This window comes from Leiobunum rupestre, chromosome 4 (genome assembly GCF_980474605.1).
Source record: "Leiobunum rupestre chromosome 4, qqLeiRupe1.1.hap1, whole genome shotgun sequence".
Lineage (NCBI taxonomy): Eukaryota > Metazoa > Arthropoda > Arachnida > Opiliones > Sclerosomatidae > Leiobunum > Leiobunum rupestre.
Window position 1 is genome coordinate 54,837,696 of NC_143387.1, and position 24,411 is coordinate 54,862,106.

The following is a 24,411-nucleotide window of genomic DNA, read 5'->3' on the forward strand; positions in this document are numbered from 1 at the left end:
TGTAATTTTGGTCTCTATGACGTGACGGATTGCCGTTAGCCGCTTTTATTTATAAAGATAGCTTATCTCCTAGATTTTAGCTCGACTTCGGTTTTGAGTTTGCTTTCATTTCACTAGTCTTTTTTTTTTGTTGCGTTGGCCGGACTTCCTTTTCACTATTTTCGTTTTGCCATTTTTTGTACAATGATTTATTAACTTCTTGACGAATGCGGGGCTCCCACCAGGTCCCTAAAATACCTAAAAGCCCCTACTTTTTTTCGTGGTCACTAAATCACCATAAAATCGGGCTTTGGTCACTAAATCACCTTATTTCTAGTACATTTGGTGAAAAGTACCATCGGCTTAATATATTGAACCAGAATTGTATTGATTCGTCTATAGTTTTTTTAGAAATTAAAACTAAGCCATTTTTGTGATAAAACATAAAAGAAATTAAAACTAAGCCATTTGGGTGATAAAACATTAAAAAAATTAAAACTAAGCAATTTTTGTGATAAAACATTAAAGATAAAACTAAGCCATTTTTGTGATAAAACATTTTTTAAATAAAAATTAAGTCAGTTTTAAAATTTGCTACTTTTAAAAGTTTAAATAAAGATCTTATTTTTGGTTATTAAAATGGTCCCTATTTGGTTCCTATTTTTAAAATGTGGTTTCTATTTCACCCAGTATTTCTAGCTAGAAAAATGCCCTATTTTCCTATTTCTTTCTCAGATTTTGGTGGGAGCCCTGCAAATGGTATAAATTATCTTCATTCCGAATATTAAAATAATATATATTTAAATTACATATATAATATTTTGGATATAGATAGGGTCGTATTAGAAGCAGGGTAGCTTGATAATTATCCGATTAAAAAAATCATAATTATCTTATCAATTTTTTTTTTTTTTCAATTTCCCTAACGTCGTAAGTTCAATGGCTAAATGAAGTAAGCGACACAGGTTGAGTTGGATTTGACAGTAAGAGTTTATTCAAAGCAATATTTTTCGCAAGCTCCTACTGAAATATTCCTATATTAATACTCCTTGGCGTCGGCGGATCATTGAATAGATTTTATTGAAAGGTCTATTCTGGTTACTAAAATTATGACAAATTTGTTCATAAATTCGGTTAAAAACACTGGTTTTGGTTTTGAAAAAATCTGATAATTATAAAAAAACGGTTGAAAAAATCTTAGTTTTTTCCAACCTTGATTAGAATAAGTATTTATATATATTATAATGAAACATAAATGTTGTGACGAGTTTTATTTGATTCGACAAGTTTTTCGTTTTGGTTGGATAGATTCGATTCAACAGTGGCGCTCCTATCAATCGAGGTATTTTGGCATCTTTCCGAAAGTAACGAAACCTATTGCGTGTTGTACCTACACGTGCTTTCTGCTTATGACATTTGAAAACAGTCGGAAGATAATTGTTAATTTTAACTTTCTGGTTTTTTGGGCGTCAAGAGAATGCGAGAGAAAAATCGTAAACGCCTTTTTTCAATTCTAGCCTAATTTGCAATTTAAAATTTTCTTGGAAAATTAGTCTCCGTGATTTTTTTTGGTGTAAAATAGGCCAGAATTGGATACCATTCTGTGTGGTTTTATTTTTTTCCCCTCTGGTAGCCGCGAAACCAGTTTCAGCCGGATTGAATGCCGCCTTTGGTTTCTGGCTCCTTCCACCACTATTTTACCCCTCCCCAACCAACAAAAAATAATTGAAACACTCGAGCTCTTTCTCTGGCTCTAAAAAGGACCATTCTGTTACTACGTCTACGTTCTATCCGCCACCACATGCCCTCCTCCCGAAAGTCCCCTTACTTACGCAATCGTATACATATTTCACACGTATTAAAACATTGGAATTGCGCGGGACATCTCAGCTAAAAAGCGGTGCTTGCGCGATTATGGCGATTCTTCGTAGAATCAGTGTTCCGAAGTGGTAAATGTCAGGTAGCAAAAAGTGGTAAATACCGACATGGCAAATAATACTTTTACTGGCTAATATGCCAAATAGTGGCAAATAATAAATTTAGTAAAAATAAAAACATACCATAGAAAAATATATTTGCGCTATTTTAGACAAATATACTGAATTAGTTACCAGGTTTTGGGCTTGAAGCTCAATTATAGCCCAATCTAGTTATTTCTTTTGGCTATTTTTCAACGATTTTGGAATTCGTCTGCTATATATCTTTGAGGTGTTTTTAATGGTTCTTTTGTGAAAAACTGTAACATTATCTCACATGTAAGTGATGCTACGTATCTGAAAGATATCATTTAAATGCATTTATTGATTATTAGTCTCTATTTGCCACTTTTTGCCACTGACATGGACTTTATTCTAAAAAAGTGACATTTAGGTAATAACTGCGTAGAATGTGGGAAATATACAAGGACGTAACCAGGATTTTATTTCTAGTGGATTTCTAAATTTTGCCCCCCCCCCCCCCTTTGAGACCTAAAACTAAAAGTAATGTTACGTTAAGCACCCCTCTTGATCCATTTTTGTGGTTTGAACCCCAAAAACCCCCTTAAATATATAATATATTAAACAGGGCTGCTACACTAATTGGAAAACCCGGATAAATCAGAATTTGGAAAGTGACTACATAATATAGGAAGTTTTTGGAAATTGGTAAAAAAAAGTCATGGGAGATATCATATTGGTTTCAAATTGGAAAAAAAAATCATAAAATAACTGTTAAAAATTGCCTAATTTTGGCTTAAAATAAGTTGGGGGAAATTAAAAACTGGATCTTTCTAATTTCACTGATCAGCTTTTATAGGACTGAAAAATCGGGGCATTTTAGGAACTAGTAAAAAAATTGGGAATTAAAGATAAGTTAAAAAAAATGGGAAATTGTAAGCACTATTTAAAAACAAATTGGGAATTTTTGGGAACTAGTAATAAAAATTGGGGAATTAATTTTGGTTGTAAATGGAAAACTTTTACTAAAATACAGGTTAAAAATTTATCACTTTTGGGCAATAAAAAATCTTTGAAATAGTCGGGCAATTTGAATTTAAAATTATTGTGGAAACCGTACGCCGATTCGAATGCATATAATACAAGTGTAAAATTCAAATTCAAAGTGTACAGCAGACTACACGTGGTGCTATAGAAGGGGGTCTTTATATAACTATCGCAATTTCTTCACTATAGACACGTGACTAGACGTTAAGTTAATGTAGAATTTCGATATCGTACAACGTCGAAAAATAAAAAATAAATTACAGACTAGAAGAATTTTCTCCAAAATTCGAGTTATAGTTTTGACGGCGGTAAATTTATTTCTGGTTTTTGAGTGTAAAACCGCGTAGATTTAAATTATACCGGTATATCGCGGGGTAACACAATCGGAGATAAAAATCAAAAGCCTTGGAAATCTAATACTCAAAGGCTTAGCGAGCGCCGAATCCGCGATTTTATCCGGGTTTTTTCGTGTGCCCCTACACCCAGGGGGCCTCGCGATCGCTTCTCCGAGCTAGCTAGTCGTCGCCGCAGCTACATTTCTACGGGTTCTTAACCTCTATCTCTATCCAGCCCACAGCTACTCGGTGTCAGGATTTTATTTTTTACGCGTTTCTCCACTCTGCTTGAAAGTATAAACCATTTTAGTCAAGCTAGGAATATTCAACTTTGAACGGCGTCTATAGGATACGCGTATGCCACACGCGAGACGTCATTGACTCAATTTTAAAATATGCTAATTTGGGGGGCGGAGATTCGAAAGAGGGTCAGACTGTCCCGTTGCTGCGCGAGATTCTTTCACTCTGATTTGGTTATTTTTTTATTGGTCTTAATTTCGCTATTGCACGCCACGCTAAAGGGTCAATTTGTAATTAAATTAGCTTCATAGTCATTTGCAACAGATGGAAGCTATAATTTACATGTCGCAGCGCGTTGGCACATGCTCGTCTATGCCGAAATGACTAGGGAATGATCTACCTTCTGATCCCTACCATGCTCAAAAGATCTTAAAATAACCCAATTTATTTTATTATAATTATAATTATTATTAAAGGGGAATTGTCACCAAAACCAAAATTTACGAGGTTTTTTTACAGAATGATAGAAAATATATTAATGATTATGTCCCTGAAATTTTATAGTTGTTGGAAACGTATTTAAAAAGTTGCGCTACTTTTTCCGCAACCTATATCAAACGGCTCCAAAAATTTCAGAAATCACGGTTGAACCTACGTGCAGCTCCAAAAGATGAAGCGGCAGAAATTTGAGAAAGGGCGGCGTGTAGGGCATTTTAAAAACACGATAAACTACAATCTACGAATATAACTCTGTTAAAAAGCCAAGGAGAATGTCTTAGCCGACGACAGTTCCGACCGAAAAACGATAAAACCGGGGAAAATATTTCGTTCACGAGATGGCGCTGCAGGTAGGTTCAACCAAGCGGTTCTTCTCGAGTCCGGGACTCCGGGTGGGATAAAACACGAAATTCGGTTGCTAATAATAAATCAAATACTGAAAATATTAACATGAAATTTTTTGTATAACCATTTTCGGACGTCCTCTATCCATTTAAATGGTTTTTAGCCAATTTTAGGGTGGTGACAATTCCCCTTTAAATTAAAATTCATTTTTATGGTCGATACACGATAGTTATAATAGTTTTTGGGAAAATAAAAAATAAAAAACAAATCGCCAGTTTTTGGCATAATTTAGTTTCAATTAAAGATCGCATTTGGTTTTAAATTGGTGCTTATTTTAATAACGTATTTTTATCCACAATGGAGCCCTTGTGTGGAGTGCACATGCCAGTAATTAATTCGGCGTGGTCAACCAACCCGCTGCGTTAAATGGAAAAGTTTTTTTATATTTTCTTTAATTGAACAAAGGTGACATCTATTCCCACGCCGGGGGAATTTTAATAACCTTACAAACTGCGTAACGGACGAGTGCTTGTTAAGTTCAAAGAGTTGCTTTGAGTTCTAAATAAGCGCGAGGCTCTGTACTACTCGTTCCACTACAGCTACTTTGTACTAGTTTTTAGAATAGTATTTATTGAATTGACGCCTTCCGCTTTCTATTTTTTAAATTAGGTTTACTATAGGTCACGTTAAATATAATGAAACTCCTTTTCGACGTGAACCCTTTATCTTTTTAGATTAGCTTAAAATTAAAAATTCTTCTCTTTACTCTTAGGAAAATGAAACTGAAATTTTCCGTATTTTTCCAATAAACATAAAAAAAAGATTTCCATTGCTTGATTAGCCTAGTATTGTTCGAAAATTTAACTCTCGCCTTATTTTGTTCGAGTCCAAAAGTAAAACTAAACCTCTAGACTAGTCTAAAATAAAAACTCTTAAAAAGTAAAATATGTTCAAATTTTTATTTTTCCGAATTGCGGAAAATTTTCTAGAAATGTTTCCTCATTTAATTTTCCAGAAAATTATCAACTCTACTATTTAATAACTTTTTTGTTACTATTTAGTCACGGTACTTTTAGGAAATGGTTAAGCCCCTCGAAAAAAAAACCACCCTGAAAACCCAACGCCTAAACAAATATTAACGCCTTTCGAATAAGCGTTTAAGATTAATCTATATTTGGAACCCATATTTTTCTTCCATTCGCGAAGCTATTCGACGTAAAGCGAGAGGAGTCGCTAGAACTTACAATCACTCGTAATGATCTTTCGTTCATTAGGATCAGCGAACGTTAATAATTTTCGAATGAAACGCGGCATTGAGCGCTGGCAAAGAGACGATGTCATTAACTTAATTTTCGCAGCAGCCAAGAATTAGTCGGGCCGTATCGCGTTCACTTTCGATCGTCCAACGGAACGGCCGATGGCGATACTTCAGGCGTCGCTGAACACGACGTATCTTTTTCTCTTCTGGCCCTGAAGCCAGTATAATATCCATCGCGACGCGTTCTTTTATTACCGAGAACTAGGTTAAATTCAGAGTCAAAAAACTCTGCACGGCTAATTGACTTTTTATTTCTTGATTCGACGCCCTCCCACGGGCCGCGCCACCGGGGCCTCGACGGATAACGGATTTTCAACATAGACCCGGTTAGAGGTTCTTCATCCGGTGGTCAAGGAGGAAGTCAACGACCTCGATAACCTTAATCTCTCTCTGCGCGTGACGCCGCTAGAAATCCCGACTAAAACCGCTCTGGGCCAAGGCAACAGGTCTGCTTCCCCTTTCCTAGCGAAATTAATGGCGGAAAAATGGTGTCTCGTTTTATTACCAACTTTTTTCGCTCACCCGACAGAGACTAGTTATTTTATCCTTTTCGAAGTTTCCCAATTTTTCTCTAGGTTTTTTATTCAAACTTTTTGGCCTAACTAACGAGGAAAGTACCCGAGGTGTTTATGGCCGATTTTGTTCAAAGTCGGGCGTAATGTAGACCTATATGAGATACGAAATTTCCCAAAAGGAGACGCTGCGCTACCCATTCGATTTGCCATGGCAACCGAAAATGTTTTTGATCACTTAAAACCAAAAAAATCTCCATTTAAAAATGCTATGATTTTTTTTTAATTTGAAAATCGCGAAATGGGTAATTTGGACCACATTTAGGTAAATTTCATCACGTTTGGGTAAATTGGAACATTTTTGAGGTAAAATTGTAAAAATTAAATGTTTGGGTAAAATAAGGAAAAATCCTTGGCAAATCGAATGGGTAGTGCAACGTCTCCTTTTGGGAAATTTCATATCGCCTATAAGTCTACATTACGCCCGACTTTGAACAAAATCGGCAATAAACGCCTCGGGTGCTCTCCTGTAAGAATATAGTCCCGCGCGGTAAGGACCCCGAGGTGGAGTCTTTGCTAACCTAAATTGAACGGCGAACTACTGTTACGTAATGAAATAGTTTTTCGAGGCTCCGCTGGATTTTTGGAATTATAGCCTGCTAGTTTTCGGTAGGAATTATACCACATGTTAACTATTCCCTAATCGAATATTACGCAGTTGTCCTTATTCGATATGATAGTGTTAGTGTACTTGTTGAAACAGTTGGCGCATACGTAGGTGACTAGAAATCCTTGATAATACGACATCGCGGTCGGCAGACTCGACTGTAGTTGTTCCATTTCGTTTCGGGATGTTTCCTAGTAATCTTTATTATATCATTATGAATCTTTCGTCGTTAAAGATTTGATTTTTAATCGCGATTAACTCATTTGGGGATATTTTATTTAATAATGGCTCTGTTCTTCTTAGTTTACCACTTTATAACCGACGTCTATGTGACACCAATAGTCGTCGGTATGGCGAGCTTGCGACACTACAATAGGGTTGCCACAGTACCGGGAAAAGTCTGAATTTGAATATGGGTCTAAAAGTTGGGGAAATTTATAAATCAGGGAATTTGAAAATGGGTCTTAAAGTCAGGGAATTTGAAAATGGGTCTTAAAGTCAGGGAATTTGAAAATGGGTCTTAAAGTCAGGGAATTTGAAAATGGGTCTAAAAGTCAGGGAATTTGAAAATGGGTCTAAAAGTCAGGGAATTTGAAAATGGGTCTAAAAGTCGGGAAATTTGAAAATGGGTCTAAAAGTCAGGGAATTTGAAAATGGGTCTAAAAGTCATGGAATTTGAATATGGGTCTAAAAGTCGGGGAAAAGGGAAATTTATAAATCGGGAAATTTTAATATGGAAACCGATAAAAATTGTATCCGATTAATTTGAAAATAATTATAATTAGTGACTTTCCAACGAGGGGTGTGACATTCGTACAAATCTTGGTATAGAAAAATTATTTTAGAAATCCACTTAAAATCTCAATCTGAGCGAAAATCCGTTACAAAAATCTCTAAATCAGTCGAAAAAAAACAAAAATCAACACTCATATTGTGCTCTTAAATCTCAATCCGTTTCTGATTTCTGAAAACACTTAAAAAATTCAAAATCCCGTACGCAAAATTTGCGAATGTCGTAGCATTCGCTTTATTGGAACTTAAATCCTATCTTTGGTTTTCTTTTCGTGTTTTAAAATTTAATTAATTTAATTAAAATAATCAATATTATTACAAAATTAAGGTTTTCTAAATATAATTTTTGGTGTTTCTTTATTTTCAGCCAATAACACAATGGCCTAGCCAAGTGGTCTTAGAATGGATGGCCGTTACAAATTTGTATTGCTTTAGTAATATTTTCAAGTCCAATGACATCAAAGGCTGTGATTTGGCGAATTTGACCAGGCAAAAACTAGAGGTAAGTAATTACATTTTGGGAGCGGTTTTTTTTACGGCAGGAGTAATACCTGTATGGTTTCTTACTGGTGAAATGGACAAATTTTAATAGTACTTAACTGTTTTAGCAATAATGTCCACCGTGTTTTTCATCTAAAGCGAAACATTCTATTTTTATTATTTCAATAGAACTAAAGAGATTTAAAAATAGCTTTTAACCGTTTTTTTCTAACCCCAACGTTCCCAAAAATTTCAAACTGGCGAATTCTCAATTTCGCAAGCGCGAGTTAGAGTTAACAGAAGTGGACCAAACTTTTTACCGCTTCCCCATTCTTGGCATGGCAACCCACGTTATACTACACAATCTTTAAACATTTTGACGTGATTAACTGTTGCTTTCACTTGATACAATTTTAGACATAAATTATAGGTTATTTACCATAAACCGGTGATGGAGAACAATATTAAATAAGCTACGTTTGCTGAAATTGTTTTAATGTAGCTCATCCGTCACGAAATACGTAGAAGTTCAGTTCAGTTTAGGTTTATAAACAGGGTTCCTCTTCAAATTTACCATTACGTCATCGATACGTCACCCGTGACGCAGTAGTAACATCAAAACAATAAGGCCAATGTTAGTTTATAGAAAAGCCTATTTAGATCCGATCAGAATAAATATTAGGCGGAAATTATTGGCTTCTCTAGGAAGTTTAATATAAAGAATGTTAAGATTTTATCCAAAACTACTCAGTATTTTTGTTGCATTAGCTAACTTAATTTGAAGCTGATGAATTATATAGTCGCCCAATCAGTAGTAATTTACACCGTTTACTAGTACACCTAGCTAGCTGTAGTAAAAAGGATCATGTCAAACGTCCCAAATACAGCCAAACTCTACCAATCGTTTACAGTGCAATGTAGTTATTTTAAAATTTAGAATTAAATCATTTGAAATAGCGTAAAACGTGTAATACCAAACTTCCCAAGTACATTGAAACTAGAAATAGTTTAAGTTATAATGTAGTTAGTGTAAAATTCGTCGTGTATGTGAATAATTTTAATAATTATAGAACTAATGACATGTTGAAGGTAAATATAAAAATTCTAAAGATGGGGTAAATCCATCCTATATTTATCCAATTGTTCTACCAGAAATTCCTTTGATAATATTTATGTCCTTGTAAATCTAGTTTTTTTCTTCTTTGGAATAGGGGGAAAGGGGCTGATACATTGATTTAATAGGTTGATGAAAAGGGAACCTAAATCCCTGGTTGATTTTTTTTTGGATAAAGTCGTAAAATTTGAATTTAGTTCATTAGTTTCAGTGGGGCCTTTTCAGTACTCCAGAGTGAAAATTTCTCATAAATTCGAAGATATCTAATTAGTTGAATATTTTGTTTTTAAGCACATTTGTAACAAAAACTGCTAGATCTAATATGCCAGTTAAATTTACAAATTGTGCGAGATTAAAGAAACCGTTGATAACTACCAATCTGGACCAAATAAGTGTTTCATTTTGGGTTTAACTTCTGTTTACATTTTAAACCAAAAATTTATTTCATTATGCAACAATGAATAATTTCCATGTTTAAGTCACTAACATTTTCTTATTCCATTTCACATATTTCTATAAATGTTATTTTTCCAATATTTTTACAAATTATTGCAATATTTGATTTCAGAATATGGGTGTTGTAGAAGAACATAATCAAAATGCTATTCTATTCTCGATCGATTATCTCTTGCATAATAAAGTACCTATGGTAAGAATATTAAAATACATTTTTGTTATTGATTAGATTTATTAATATAACTTTTTAAAATTTAATCAGAATCCTGAAGAATTTCAAAACAGATTAAATATAACAGCTCCAGATGCCGATTGTAAGGCAATTTTATTTATTTTAATTCTCACTAGCCTTAACTAATAATAAATCTTGTTTTCAGTTTTGAACCCTAGCAACCACCATCAGTTATTAGAATATAGTTTTCCATCTCTTTTAAAATGTGATAAATGTTCGGTGTACCTACGAGGACTTATGCATCAAGGATTGATATGTCAAGAATGCGGGTTAATTTCTCATCGAAGTTGCGCTCGTACTGGACTTCCTTCTTGCGATGCCAACAGTCAAATAAAACAGAGTCGCCAAAGTCTTATCACGGGTATGTCTCTTATTTACTCTACGAAGCCCTCTTTTATTTTTCTGTGAACCAAAATTTTAACTTTATTTTATCTTTAGAGTAGAACTCTTTTGAAACCTGTAAAATAACTGAACCTTGAAGTAGATCGTTCTAAAACTCTTGTAGTAATATATCATTAGCCGCCCTTTTTTTTTAAGCAATTTCAATTTTCCAAGGCCGCTATAAATCTGTCTGATTTTTTTTTGTCATACATGAGACTATATTATATCTAACTTTGACTGAAATGACCCCAACCCTTTTACTCAACTATACCTGATAAATTTCGATTTATTTCAGCTTCCCAAGTTTTTGGAAGAGAGCTTGCTTTGCAATTCGAACCAAATGTCACATCAGCTCCATATATAGTTCTCCGATGCATCGAAACCATTGAACAGCAAGCCAGTCAAATGATTGCCTCTAACACAGCCAAAGATTTGTACCATATTTATGATGGTACCAAATGGAAACATAAAGAGGATAAAGAAATCATCTTATTAGATTTAAAAAGAAAATTCATTGAAGGTAGTTACGAATCCATTTTATATAATAAAAGGGTATTATTTTGTTAAATTATTTAGCTTTTCAAAATTGGTCTGAGCAGCCCTTATTTAGGACCTGAAATAGTGGCCATAGTGGTCATGACTGGCTTTGGGTGGGGCCTGTACTCTTTAGTTTTATGGCTGTTTTATTAACTTATTTCATGCAGTGCAGTGGGGTTGTTTACTATTCTTACACACTTTTGTACTTTAAATTTTTTTCATTAAATCTTTTATCGATATTAGATCCCACAAGAGCTGACTTTGGAACTAGTGACATTGTTTTGTTTGCATCATTATTGAAACGTTATCTCCGTGAGTTACCCAATCCAGTAATTCCATGCCAGTTCTATGACCAGTTCATTGCTGCTGCCCGTAAGTCTTGTTTAAACTTTAATTAGTTTGGTTATTCAAAGTTCTCGTGTAAACAAAATATGGTTTTTTATCTTAGAAATTGAAAATGATCAAAGATTTAGCACTGAGCTTTCGCGGTTGGTTTCTTCACTTCCCATTCATCATCAACTAGTTCTTAAAGTTATCATGTCTCATTTATACCGTCTCTTTGCCATGAAGTACAATTCGGGTTCCCTTGAGAAACCTACAGAGCTTATAAACACATTCAGTCATGTTTTGCTACGACCACCGTGGGAGAGATTGACGTAAGTCTGCTTTATTCACTTCATTTCAAAGTGTGTTCAGCATTAATTAACTTGATATGTTTAATTTTCAGTGATTTGGTTAGTAATATGGAGCTTCAAAACCGTATTGTTGAATGTTTGTTATTGAACCTTGACTGGGGAGAACCAAGAATCAATCTTGAACCTACACAATGTATGCCAGGTATGCCTTATTTATTGTTTGAAATATGTTTAGTGGATTTACTAAAATTTTACTTATCTTTTTAGTTCTACCTCCTCGACGCACTCATAGACCGAGTAACGCATATATGGATCCTAACATCTTGAGTAATGTGGAACTTTTTGAAGATGGGGAACCTGCCTCACTCCTGCAAGGCCCTTTGAACAGTTTGGAAGAAGCTCCGTGGTACTGGGGAGACATTTCAAAGTAAGTTTGAAAAATATTATTACATTTTCTGTAGATGCAGAGATGAAATTGATATTCTGTTTTAGGGAAGAAGTAAATGAAAAACTCAAAGATGCATTAGATGGATCCTTTTTGGTGCGAGACGCATCGAGTAAAAACTATGGAGAATATACTTTAACTTTGAAGTAATGAGATTTATTTCTTTTGTTCCAATACTGAACGCATTAGTTAATCGATTTTCATTTTTTAGGCAAGGTGGCAGCAACAAATTAATAAAAATCATGCATAGAAATGGAAAATACGGTTTCTCCGATCCTTTACATTTTACTTCCGTAGTTCATCTTATTACCTATTACCAACACAATACATTAGGACAGTACAATCGCTCGCTAAATACCAGATTGATGTACCCCATTTCCAGGTTTTGTCCGGTAAATTTCACATTTTTTTAATATTGCGAACAAATACTAAGTTATTTTTTTTTAAATTAGCCCGGAGATAAAATTGATGTGATGCTAACAGCCAAGAAACTATTGAGTGTAAGCCAAGAGTTTCAGACAAAAAGTCGTCAATATGACAAGTTCCATGATGATTTTCAAAAGTCAACATTGGAAATTAGCGCAATGCGACAAGCGCTGGAAGCATTTAATGAAACAATAGCCGTTTTTAAAGAACAAATCACGATACACGAGCAGGCCCAAAAAGATCCCAATAATGGGCATGAATTACAACCGTAAGTTTTTAGAGCTAAATTTCACTTAAATTAAAGGTGTTTAACATTTCCATTTGTAACATGGTAGGTTGCAGCAGAATTTCCAGATTTTGATGGCTCGAAATGTCTACTTGGAAACTGAGAAATTCCGCTTGGAAGGAACGTTGAAGAATAGAATGGCTTATAATCGTTCCTTAGATCGGGAAATTAATTCTTTGAAACCTGAAATTGCCCAATTGACAAAGGAAAGAGAAAAATTGAGGATGTAAGTACTTATTTTAGTGCCATTGAACTTGTTTATTGGTAGATACCATTTGAGTTTTTGAGAAGTTCATGAATTTTTTTTCTGTTTAAATAGAATGCTGTTGATGGCTGGTGTGCAAAAGGATGGTATTGATCGGCTGTTGTCAGATCCGTCCATGAATTTGGCTGAATTATACAATCAACCGACATTTGCCAATGAGAGAGAGTTAATTTTCCATCAAAATGAAAAATACTGGTTGAAGGAAAATATTTCCAGGACAGATGCTGACCAGTTACTCACTGGACGTTTAAGTGGGACATTCCTTATACGCCGTAGAAAAACTGGAGATTACGCCCTCTCCATTGTGTAAGTAGATTCGTTCGTTATGTTAGTATTATAATTTGCTCTATCGATTTGTTTGATAGTTAAATAGTTTTGCGATGTAATTGGTTCATTTTAATTGCATTTTTGAACTTCTAATCTTAATTTTTAGTATTTTCACTATTTTGTGCTCAAGTTGCTTTTTTTTTGGTTCTACTGTATTTGATAACTTGACGCGAACTTTTTATTTCTTTGTAAAGCCAGGGTTAATTTGTTACAGTAGAGCTATAGCTGTTTTGCATCAGAGCCTTTCTTTTTTGATCAGTCAACTACAAAATTATACAACAATGATTTTTTAAATTTTCTAGAACCCCAGAGCAAGGCAAAGTGGGACATTGTATAATTGAAAAAACAGAAAATGGCTATGGATTTGCAGAACCTTACAACGTTCATCCGACACTCACAAAACTAGTTCTTCATTATGCCCAAACATCTCTAGAAGAACACAATGATGCCTTGAAGATTACGATGAAATATCCACTTTTTGCACCAAATAACGAGGCCAGATGATGAAATTTCTTCGCTCGATGCAAGATCTCGTAATTTTGTTGGAATCAATCTCTCTTAACTTTATTTTCAATGACACTGGGAGGAAGAAAAAATGTTAATAGATCTCAGCCAAAGTGGAAGTGGATTTAGTCAAAGTTCACTTTAAAAATTGCACAAAATAACTTAAAAATTCACCTTATTTTATATTCTTATGTTTTAGTTTAATATTAAATTGCGAATTCTTAGCTAGCCAAATCAGCCTTTTTTTTTTATAAACGTTTCGCATAAAAACTGACAAATAATTTGAGGCTGTGATATAAAGTGACGTAGTTCTGTAAATAATATGTACAAATAAGACTTTTTATGGGGGCCCACCAGAAACTAATTCGCGTTGACGGATAATGGAAACTTTTTCTTAAGTTAGGAAAAAAAACTAATTAAACAATTGCGATAGGAATGGATGTTGTATAAGAAGATGGAAAGATTTCTCATTTTTAAATCGCGTGCTGACTGTTAAATGTGTGTGCTTTTGATATATTTTCTTCATAATGTCTTCCGTCTACATGATGACTTTGCGTTTTTAATATTTAAACTGTGGAGAAAGTGTCTAGAGATGAAGAGAAAACTGAATCAAACGAATTTCAAAAACCGGAGATATTTTTACGAGGCAGAGTCCCCGAGTGATATTTTTTAGGGATATTTTCAAAGGAAGCGTTGCGGAAAGGTTTATATATTGAAAAGTTTAAAGTAGTTGTATATTCGTACAAATTAGCCTTAATTAATTGTCCTCATCAATAATAGGCCTGTTTAAAAAATTGTTCACTTTTTGCTTACTTTAAAGTTTAAAACCGTGATTTTTAATTCACATTAAAAAATCTAACCCTATTTCGTTAAGTCTTTAATCTTAAATGTTACTGTGGAAATTTTGACGTTATTTTTTCAAATTGAAAATTTTTGTGAGAATGTTCAGGTTGTTTTTTGTCCTGCGTAGAAGCTTCGAGCTAGTCAATCCAGTGTAAATTGGAAAAAATTATACATCGTTTTTATAAGTTTTTACTTTTAAAAATATAGGTTTAACTTAGAATAAAGGCTTTAAAAAAATTATCTGTTTTGAAAACTTTTTTTAATGAACAATAACTTGATATACATTGTAATATTTAAACCAAAAACATTTTCTAACTAGTGTGGTAATATAATATGAGGTTAATATATTGGCTATTTAAATATTAACATTCTGGCAAAATAATAGTAACTAAAAGCTAAACAAATGGTTACTGTTTAAGTACATTTTGGCCCTGATGGTTATCACAAGATCAAAATAACTTGAAAGGTTGGTTATCTCGACTTTCATCACACTTTCCAGATTCTGCATTATACATGAAATTTGTTGCAAAACCCATGTTCTGATTGTTCCCATTATCAGCATGTGCGTTGAAATTGAATAAGCCATCTATTTGAGAAAAGCCTATATTTACAGGAGATTCTGGATTCTTCTTTGACTTAGCAGTGAGTGAACTTGCCATAGTTTCATCATAATCATAATATTGATCTTCCACTTCCATATTTTCTGGATAATCTGGCATATCATCCGTATATTTTAAAGTGGAAATATCATTTTGATCAACAATGATGTTACTGTAGAAACTTTTCTTTTGATTATTGAAATAGGGAGAGTTAGTTGTAGATTCTTGTATTCCAGTTAGATTTCCTTGTGTAACAAAACTCAGGTTATGATGAGAATTATGAGCCTTGTCAATTGATGTCCTAAGATAGTTAAATTGGGGTGAACCCTGTTCGGGAGGTTTTATGCCAGTTGATTTCTGAATTGAGTTGGCTGACTGACATGAATCATCTAATGAGCTAGATTTAGGGGCATTTATCTCCTGAGTGTTTCCTATTTCTTGGGTACCACTGACTGATTTGTATTGACTAATCAGATAAAATGAACTGTCGCAAAGTTGTAGTTCATCCTTCTCAGGACCTTTGTTTCCTAATTCTGTCTCACTTTGCTCTGGCTGTGATTGCGAAAAAGCAAATTTCGGTTTGGAAACTTGATAATTAGGTGTAATAGTTTTCATTGGTTCGTTGATAATTTGCGCTGGTCTTGCCTGGTATGTGTGATTCCTATCATTTTCTAGTGAGAGACGTGGGCTTTCTGATATATTAACAGGATCAACTACATTAGGAATGATGTTAATTGCTTCTGGGAGGTTTTTAACTGGCTCTATGGATTTCAGGATGTTATTAACTGGCTCTATGGCTTTTAGGATGTTTTTAACTGGCTCTATTGATTTCTGGAAGGTGTTTTGAACTGCCTCTATTGATTTTGGGAAGGTGTTTTTAATGGTCTCCATTGCTTTTGGGAAGGTGTTTTTGACGGTCTCCATTGCTTTTGGGTAGGTGTTTTTAACGGTCTGCATTGCTATCGAGGTGGTGTTTTCATGCCAGTTATTCTTATGGCTAGAGCCCGTCTCATACATGGATAAATTTGGTTCAAAAGGAGGCTCTTTTGGCCTTGGGGTACTATGTCGTATAACAGTTTCAGGTTCTTTATAAACTGATTTTTGTGAGCCATATCCAAAAAGAGCATTTATCTCTTCTTCGTACGAAAATTCATCAAATGATGCTGCATCCTCACTTTGCTTTCTCTCAAGCTCCTCTTTTTGATGTTCAAGAGGGAAAATCTGATTTTTTAGATGAAGTATGCGTTCTTTTATGTTGTTACTCTCCACTTTCATCTTGGCCAATTCAATGATAAAGATATTTCTATCAGCTTCATACCGAGTTTTTTCTATATTATTTTTCCTCTCCGCAACAAAGTCATCAGCAGAAGTTTCAATCTCGTGCATCTCTTCTTGCCTATTTTTCTTACCCTCATAGTATGAGCGATACAGAGGGTCCTCAAATAATAGTGTTCGCTCCATTAGAGAATTTTTAAAATTCTTCAGTCCCATTGTTTGAAATTTTTTATCTTCTACAAGTTTTGTTATTTCTTGATCAAGTTTCATGTTTAAATAGCCCGCTTGTTCCATCAATAAGTTATTAGAAGAATCAAGACATTCAATAAATTGTGTCTTTTCTTTGGTAATGGAGCGTTTCAGTTTTGCTTCTAAGTAATATTGGTCTCTGCGCTCTTTAGCTGATTTCAGTTCTCGTTTCAAATAAGCTTCTTGGTTTTCAAGTAACTTTATTTTTTTAATTTCCTTGTCGTAAGCGGTTTTTTTTCCTTGCAATGACAAGAAAATTGTCTCTTCAAATTTGGTAATATCTGAGTCGGCCATTTTTTTGGAACGCACAGATTAAATTTTAAGAAACCCGCTTCAAATCAGGCACGGCCAACTTAGATCCACTGCTACTCGCACTGCAGTGGATCTAATGTGTTCAAATGCATTTTTTGTGAAATGAGCACCGTGGCGACATCTGTGAAATTGAACTGCAGTTATGAAAGGAAACCTTATTTTTTTATATTCAATGAGATTTTACGTAAATAAAAATTATTTAATAATTTTGGAGAGTGTCACTGCCAAAAACTTACGTATCTGACATTATTACCATTATAAGTTGGAAAAGTTATTTTATTTACATGCTGTACAGATTAAAGTTACATTGTTTTAATAACTAGATAAAACATTATGAAAATGATAAAGTTCTTCCTCTACTTCGTAAACAGCAACTTCAGTACTGCATATTTCGCACTTAACTCCAAAGTATTCTTTAGATGAACCCAATGTTGAATTTTCATTATTTAATCGTCTCTTCGAAGCTTTCTTCTCCTTGTAGGCCTTTTTGTCATTATAGTCAATGATACAATTTTGAACAAACATGGCTCTATATTGGGTTGCATACAGTTCGTGTCTTTGGCAGTCTAAGCTAAGAAGAGAGAGACAGGCTGGGCAGTTTAAAATTGCATCACTGTTTTCACTGGGTTTCTGTTTTTGTCCAGGTATTTTAGGTGCTGCATATGGTCTCATGTTTTCATTGATCCATTTTTCGTCTTCGTCATCTTCATCCGGATCATAGAGTAGCTCATCATTTTCAAGTTCTTGGGCTCTGGCGAGAAGTTCGGCTTCGGTGTTACATTTGATGGCATTGGGAGGTTCACCATATAGATCGTCTATTTTGTTATCAAGCTCCGCATTCATTTCATTTTCAAATTCATCGTCGGAGCTGTCTTCATTATTTTCCAAATTTAACCGTTTCCATTCTTTTGTGAAAATATACTCGTCAATTTCACGTTGATTTTCAAATTTAATAACTTCATTTTTCCTTTGGACCAGAGAATTGTTTTCGTGGGCTTGCATTATGATGTTCATCCAGAATCCAGACTTCACCTCTGACTTCACGAAGTTCACGTCGTCATGAATTTATTGAACACGAACTTCAGATGGCGCTAGTTGGTAATAAATTTAAAGAATTCGGTGGTGTTAAGCCTTAGCCGATGGAAAGCCACCCGTGGTGGTAAAAATGTTTTACAATATTAAATTTATTATAGTTTACGTAAAATGTATATTATTATTACTATTAATACCACTATGTAAGTATTATGAAACTTTTATTAAACTTTTACATAAATATATCCTTTTTGAAAGTAAAGGTTTTGTGTCGCTGTGACCACCGCCCATGATAGGCCCCTTCTCTGTCCCTGTGTGCCAAAACCAAAATTTCGGAAAAATTTGTAATAAACCTAATTTAAATTAATTTTTGATTTGGGAGCTATGAGGGAGATAAATTTAACTTTCTAATGTCCAATTCCTTATGTATAGTTCTACAACTGCAATACTGGCTTGGTTTTACTACATTATAAATTTTTGAAGGTTGCGGGTTGGAATGTTACGTTTGTAATGATCAAGAGAACAATCTTGACAAATGTGTTAAAACTATCACGACATGTGACGTTATGGATGATAGGTGTCTCTCTGAAATACGATGGGGAAGTAAGTTGGACATTTAAATTAAAATAAAAAATTATAATTACTACAGTTAACATAAATAGGTACACCATATTGGGCACCAACCGGTGAAAAACAATTCTATATCACAAAATCATGCGCCAATAAAGAAAAATGCGATGACACTATTAGAAATACCACAAAGCGATGTGACCGAATATGGTACAATGATTGGGAATGCGCAGAATGTTGCTTTGGTGATAGATGCAATTACTTTGTCACGGTATGAATTACGTTATTGCGAAACATTTAAAATAAGCTAAAATGATTTTTATTGTATTTCTAGCTGGGAGGGAATTCCATCAAGTCAAGTTTCATGTCATTCATATTCGTTATTTTATCACCATTTTTGTTTAGGATATTTACATAATCATACATATATTCACTAACAAATATTTTAATCAAGGAAAGAGAGATCTAGAATGAATTTTTATATTTATGATTTGAAGTAATATTACATCATGTACATTAACATTAATTTTCAACTGTTCTCTCAAACTAATTTTCTCAGCAAAGAATCTCTTTTTGATTTTGTATTCATCGATCTTATTTTTACCTATATTTTGGCCTCTCATTTTCATGTGGTCATATCACTTATTGTTAGTTTTGTAAAATGCAATTCCGTCCATTTACATTAATATAGATGTATTTTTTCTACATGTTTATAAAGGTGTAATTAAATATACCATTTTATAATATTTTTACCATGACTTAAAAACATTTTCTCAAACAAAGCAGAAATTAGTTTAAATTTTAACCTTTATTAAGTGTCGCCAGAAGTAAATGAACCAAAGTTATCAGACTGCTATACTCCCCATGTGGGAGGCGTTTTCCTTATGAAGTTACATTTGACCTCTAATTGGAAATTTTACCCATTGCTAGGCAAAAAAAAACGTTTTTGTTTTTATGAAACCATTTTTTATACATAGAAATAGCTATAACCACAATTCCCAAGTGCAATTTTTCTCGTCCAAAGACAGAGATGGAAATTAGCTTTTATTTGACTCGATTTTCTCATCATTTTCATATGAAAACTCCTTCCGATTCTTAGCGCTATTTCTATAACTTTGGTTCATTTACTTCTGGTGTCACGTGAATTTATTCAGTTTCTAATAGGATTATTTATTAATTTTTATTGAAAATACAGGCTAAGATAGGTACAAACAAAAAATATAATAATTTCCTCCAGAGGTTTATTTACTTTGCTAACATTCTTAGAATAATAAGAATCGGTAATTTTCTTTTAACCTTTAGTTTCGTTACAAAATCTTAGATGGCGACTGTGTCGCGATCGTTAACATATTTCGGTTTTTGGGTGAGGGAGGGGGGAAGATATCATAGCGGAAGTTTCGGCTTATTTTTCTCGGCGGGAGAAAATCGGTCTGGAAATAGACCCTCGTGTTTTTGGCCCAACAGTCGAGAAAGAGAGGGGAAAAATCAGCGGAAAAGTCTCCAACGGCTTTCCGGTTAGGCAGCTGTTTGGTCTGTTGCTGCAGAAGTTGCCTTTTTTTCTGAAGACTATGGCCTGATATATTCTTTATTCGTAGGCTATTATCACGGCAGTGTCTTTCCATAGTGAAATAAATACAGTAAAAGTAATAGTGATCGAAATACGGAGCCTGTGTGCGTGTCGGTAGAACTTAGCGGAACACTCAATGTCAAGGATTACAACACAATATTAAGAACCTTCTTTCACAATCAAAGGTAAGAAATTGTCTGTATTATCATCTTTTTGTAAGCATACCGGTTTCGTGAACTCCAAATAAGGTATATTTCATTTGTTCATGAAATGAGGGAAATTTTAGGGGTAACTGGTGTCTTTTATCATTTTTTATGGTTACTATTATTTTTCCATATTGAGTAATGGAGTAGATTCATGGTAATGGTTCATATTAAGTAATTAAATTTATATTAATCATGTCACACTACAGAAACGAATGATGTATTTTGGATATCCGAAGTTCTGACTCTTATGTGTCGTCAACACATCGAAATCTTCAATTGTCAAGGGAATTTGAGACTGCTGGGGGATTTTACAGGAGATTTTGCATTGAAAGGTATGTCTTTTTTGATTATTTATTTTGATTATCAGTTTCAGTACTTTTTCCCCCGCTCCATAATATACAATCCGTAAGTTTTAGCCTTGAAAATTTGGCTTCGCAACCTGACGTAATGTGACCTACTACCTAAATATACGCTATAGTAGACTGGTTCGTTTTTAGATGTAAATCAACAGTAAATGCTCGAAGGACCTGGAAGGACCTGGTGTGCGGGGTGGGTTTAGGCTTTTCAACTTGTGTGTCAATCACGTGACATGTGCCAAAGTAAAGAAAGAGTGAAACAGTGGAGGGGATTGCTCGCTTTCGACATAAATAACTTTCATTTCGCTAACTTCGGCGTTTTTTGAGGAGGGCTTGCCTTATGGGAACTCGGCGTGTTTCGAAGTTTTGTTAAGCCACGCTAGATGGCGTTCTTGTTTCCCTTCCTCAGACAAAATGAGCCCGCGACTCTGTAGAGACAATCCAAGGTTAAAGAACTGAGGAAAATGTATTTTTTTCGATATAAACCATAGACGTATCTTCGCGTCATATCCCATTATTTTACTTAATTTATTTTCATGGCCCATTTTAAGAGAGAGAAGGAGGTGGGAACGACGAACAATGGGAAGAGTTTTATTTATTATCATTATCATTTGAATATTTCGTGAATTGCTTTTCCGTCCAAAATAGAAACTAGCTTTTGTATTTTTCAAGATTCACCCCAATAGAGAATAAATGTCATCAAAGATGCACTCGAGTTTAATGAACTGATTAAATATTGTCATTTACATCTTTGTAATACACTTTCGAGGAAATAAGGTGTATTTTTATGGAACTGCAAAGATTCTCAGACTTGGTAGGGAAAGTTCGTCTGCTTTTGGTTTTACGTGACACTCTTTCACCTAGACTATATCCGTCTATGTTTACGTTTTGTGACTAAAATGTAGAAGAGCTTTCGCCACGTACGCGTAGTATGCGAGGGCTGTACCAGGGGATAAGGCTATTTTCGCATATTCTTAGTTACCTTTTTAAAGTCTTCTTGGTACCAACTAAAGTTCAGTCTAAAAGTAAGCCTAAAGTCTAACGATGTATAACGTTCCATACCGCGTCTCTATAAATAGACGACGATCAAAAACAGAAATCCATTTTCGCGCCAAGCAAAAGAGACATATTTTCATATCCGCACTTTTTTGGGGAGAATTACGACGAACTTCGCTCTATCTACGCTACTGGGTTTGGCCGTATTTTTGAAACAAAAGCGAAGGTTACGAAACATCCGCGTTGAATCGATGGTTAGGTAAAGGCTGGCTGACAAGCCCGCGAATGCACTTAAAGTAATAACGGCTATTAGCGAGTATGAACCTGAAAAGACGGTTAGGACTCGGCCTCCGTGCATCTATCCCTTTTAACGCGTTGCTAGTCCCGTAATTGGAAGTTTTGCGAGAAACAACACCGGCTTTCACTTTCGATTTGGGGGGCCGCTGAGGACGCGTAAATTCTATCGGGGACATCCCAAGTTGTGAAAATGTTTTCCCCGTGCCATTTCAAATTAACGCGAACTTTAAGTTTTGGGGTGGAGGGTCGCGATACGGAGTATACCGGTACGGTCCCGTTAAATAAATGTCCCTGGAAAAGGCGGAAATAACGCCATGTGGGAATAGGTACGTTTTGATTTTCTCTCTCTACCGGTAACGACTTTTGGTGACCTTGGACGATGAGGAAGTTGGGGAGACGTACCTTTTCTGAGGTAGTGGTCGTTATTTAAATGGCACGCTAATGTACAATTATTACCGATTTATTCTAATCCCCAGTTTTCTGTGAAAATACGTGGAAAGGAATTTTTGTCTGTTTCTGTTAAATAATTTGGTCTTTCATATTGATTAATAAAGATTAATTTCTGAATTGTATTTTCATTTATCTAATATTGAAATGGGTTGTTTATTCCAAAGCAGGAATATATCTTAAAAAGTGACTGCAAATTAAGTAAATATCACTATGCCTGGCAATTTATAATACAAGTGGGTTATTTTCGACCGTAATGGGGCGTATTCATCCGCTATTTACTTGGAAATTCGCTCATCATTTGAAAACCGCATCGAGCCGGTGGGTACACCTTCTTTTTTCAATGTAAACTTCTCTCGTAGGAAATATATTATAAGCTTCTGATAAACGTCATTTTTGGTCGAAAGCGACCTATGTCATTTCCTGTAAATATCTGCCATAGTCGAAGGTCGCTTGTACGTATTCAATTAAATATTTTGCTGAATGTTGCCGATATAAATTTTAAATAAGGGTCGTTATCTTACGTCTCCCACTACTGTGGCTGCTATATTGTCATCCGCGAAAAACGACTATGTAAAAAGTATAAATACGTAGACATTCAAAAAAATATAAGTGCGCTTAGAATGATATTGTATAAAATGGTAAACGTAGGAAATATTTCTCCGTATCGGTTCGTACGACGGTGCAGGTGTTTTTGTCGCGCGCCAGAATTTCTCCTAGCCTAGATTTGGTAATTTTCTTTAGCAGGTTTCGGTTAGATAAATTGTATAGTATTGTTTCAGTCGGGCATTGGAGTGGCGTCTTTTAATCTCGGATAGATAAGCGAAGTTCCTTTCCAATCGTATCAGATGGAAGTAAGATTATACCGCGTTTTTTATTATTATTCTTGACTCGTACCTTTTAAGTTAACCGCTACTGTATTGTTATTTTCAAGTCGTTTGGATGCCGGAGGTTATGTTATTATCAACATAGGCTATCTTTCTTGTTCTTGGTCATTAACAGGTTAATTTGGGCTTCGGGGCATTAAGGGTTAGAGTAAAAAAATGGCTTAATTTTTGGAACCAATGATCTCGATTGGTACTTAAAAGTTCAAATTGTTCTAGGTGTGGTCGATTAAAAAATAGGTCTCGTTTAAGATAAACTTCTGATAAGACCCAGGGCTGGATTAACCAATAGGCCGAATAGGCCTGGGCCTAGGGCACCAAGCCTACAAGGGGCACCAAGAGGGTTCGAAAAAAATAAAAGTACAAAAATTTAATCATTTGCTTTTCACAAAATATTTTCCGGGGTAATTTTAGTAAATGCGTAAGCCCCTATGAACCAAAAACGTTATCACATTCTCTGACGGACTGCGGACTGCCGTCTGGCCCCTGACGACATACTAAATCTGGCAGCAAAATGAATTTTCCTTCGATTTCTCAATTATAAATTGAGGAAGGGGGCGCAAAAATTAACTTGGGCCTAGGGCCCCTTAAAGTCTTTATCCGGCCCTGATAAGACCTAATAAATCTCCAATGGCTGTTAATTTCCCCGCAGGAACCTCATGGTAAAACTTCTCCGAGCGATGTTAAATGTAAAAATTACGCTGCTTAGAGATATGTACTTATGTATAATAGTTTTAAAAATTCACTATATAATGTATTTCGGCCGCCCTATTTTTTCTTGCGGAAAGTCTTCTGGTACCTTCGCAAGGCTCGGCTGATTTTCCACGTTTCAGGCGAATAACGTAAGCAGTATACTACTCTATTAAGAGGTAAATTATCTACTTCTGATCTTACGAACTAAGTCCAATTACAAACTGTTAAAATACATGTTCGAGTGAATAAATTAGCAGTATAGGGATATGAATGCTATCATAAGTAACATAATTTCACTAAGTATGACATTAGGAAAGTTCCTTTGCT

At 34.7% G+C, this 24,411-nt stretch overlaps 4 protein-coding genes across 7 annotated transcripts in view; 3 read left to right on the forward strand and 1 right to left on the reverse strand.

Annotated features, from left to right (window-relative positions):
• Positions 1-14,841, forward strand: part of Pi3K21B (phosphatidylinositol 3-kinase regulatory subunit alpha) — a 78,184-nt gene extending 63,343 nt beyond the window's left edge. Inside the window, exons 5-19 of one of the 2 annotated variants that reach the window (XM_090173316.1) lie at positions 8,038-8,172; positions 9,833-9,913; positions 9,983-10,034; positions 10,098-10,313; positions 10,629-10,853; positions 11,114-11,242; positions 11,319-11,526; positions 11,598-11,698; positions 11,773-11,932; positions 11,998-12,096; positions 12,162-12,342; positions 12,403-12,644; positions 12,712-12,888; positions 12,982-13,233; positions 13,557-14,841. In XM_090173316.1, coding sequence (XP_090029442.1) covers positions 8,038-8,172; positions 9,833-9,913; positions 9,983-10,034; positions 10,098-10,313; positions 10,629-10,853; positions 11,114-11,242; positions 11,319-11,526; positions 11,598-11,698; positions 11,773-11,932; positions 11,998-12,096; positions 12,162-12,342; positions 12,403-12,644; positions 12,712-12,888; positions 12,982-13,233; positions 13,557-13,758 — 2,460 coding nt within the window. In that variant the 3' untranslated portion in view covers positions 13,759-14,841. Of the gene's footprint in view, positions 1-8,037; positions 8,173-9,832; positions 9,914-9,982; positions 10,035-10,097; positions 10,314-10,628; positions 10,854-11,113; positions 11,243-11,318; positions 11,527-11,597; positions 11,708-11,772; positions 11,933-11,997; positions 12,097-12,161; positions 12,343-12,402; positions 12,645-12,711; positions 12,889-12,981; positions 13,234-13,556 lie in introns of both variants that reach the window. The other variant, XM_090173315.1, reaches the window with a different exon arrangement.
• A 2,450-nt stretch (positions 14,842-17,291) lies between these two features.
• Positions 17,292-18,277, reverse strand: LOC149948331 (E2F-associated phosphoprotein-like). Its single transcript, XM_090171763.1, has one exon. It carries the CDS (start codon positions 18,048-18,050, stop codon positions 17,349-17,351), a length of 702 nt encoding a protein of 233 aa, XP_090027889.1. The 5' UTR covers positions 18,051-18,277; the 3' UTR covers positions 17,292-17,348.
• Positions 18,083-19,333, forward strand: cold (coiled). The gene is made up of 4 exons (XM_090171764.1): positions 18,083-18,271; positions 18,552-18,671; positions 18,731-18,909; positions 18,973-19,333. The coding sequence occupies exons 1-4, from the start codon at positions 18,202-18,204 to the stop codon at positions 19,054-19,056; spliced, it is 453 nt and encodes a 150-aa protein (XP_090027890.1). The 5' UTR covers positions 18,083-18,201; the 3' UTR covers positions 19,057-19,333.
• Positions 19,334-20,063: 730 nt separating this feature from the next.
• LOC149948333 (uncharacterized) overlaps positions 20,064-24,411 on the forward strand; it is a 104,862-nt gene continuing 100,514 nt past the window's right edge. For 2 of the 3 annotated variants that reach the window (XM_090173311.1, XM_090173313.1), the window contains exons 1-2: positions 20,064-20,390; positions 20,618-20,743. The gene's annotated coding sequence lies outside the window, so the exon portion shown is untranslated. The remainder of the gene's footprint in view (positions 20,391-20,617; positions 20,744-24,411) is intronic. The other variant, XM_090173312.1, reaches the window with a different exon arrangement.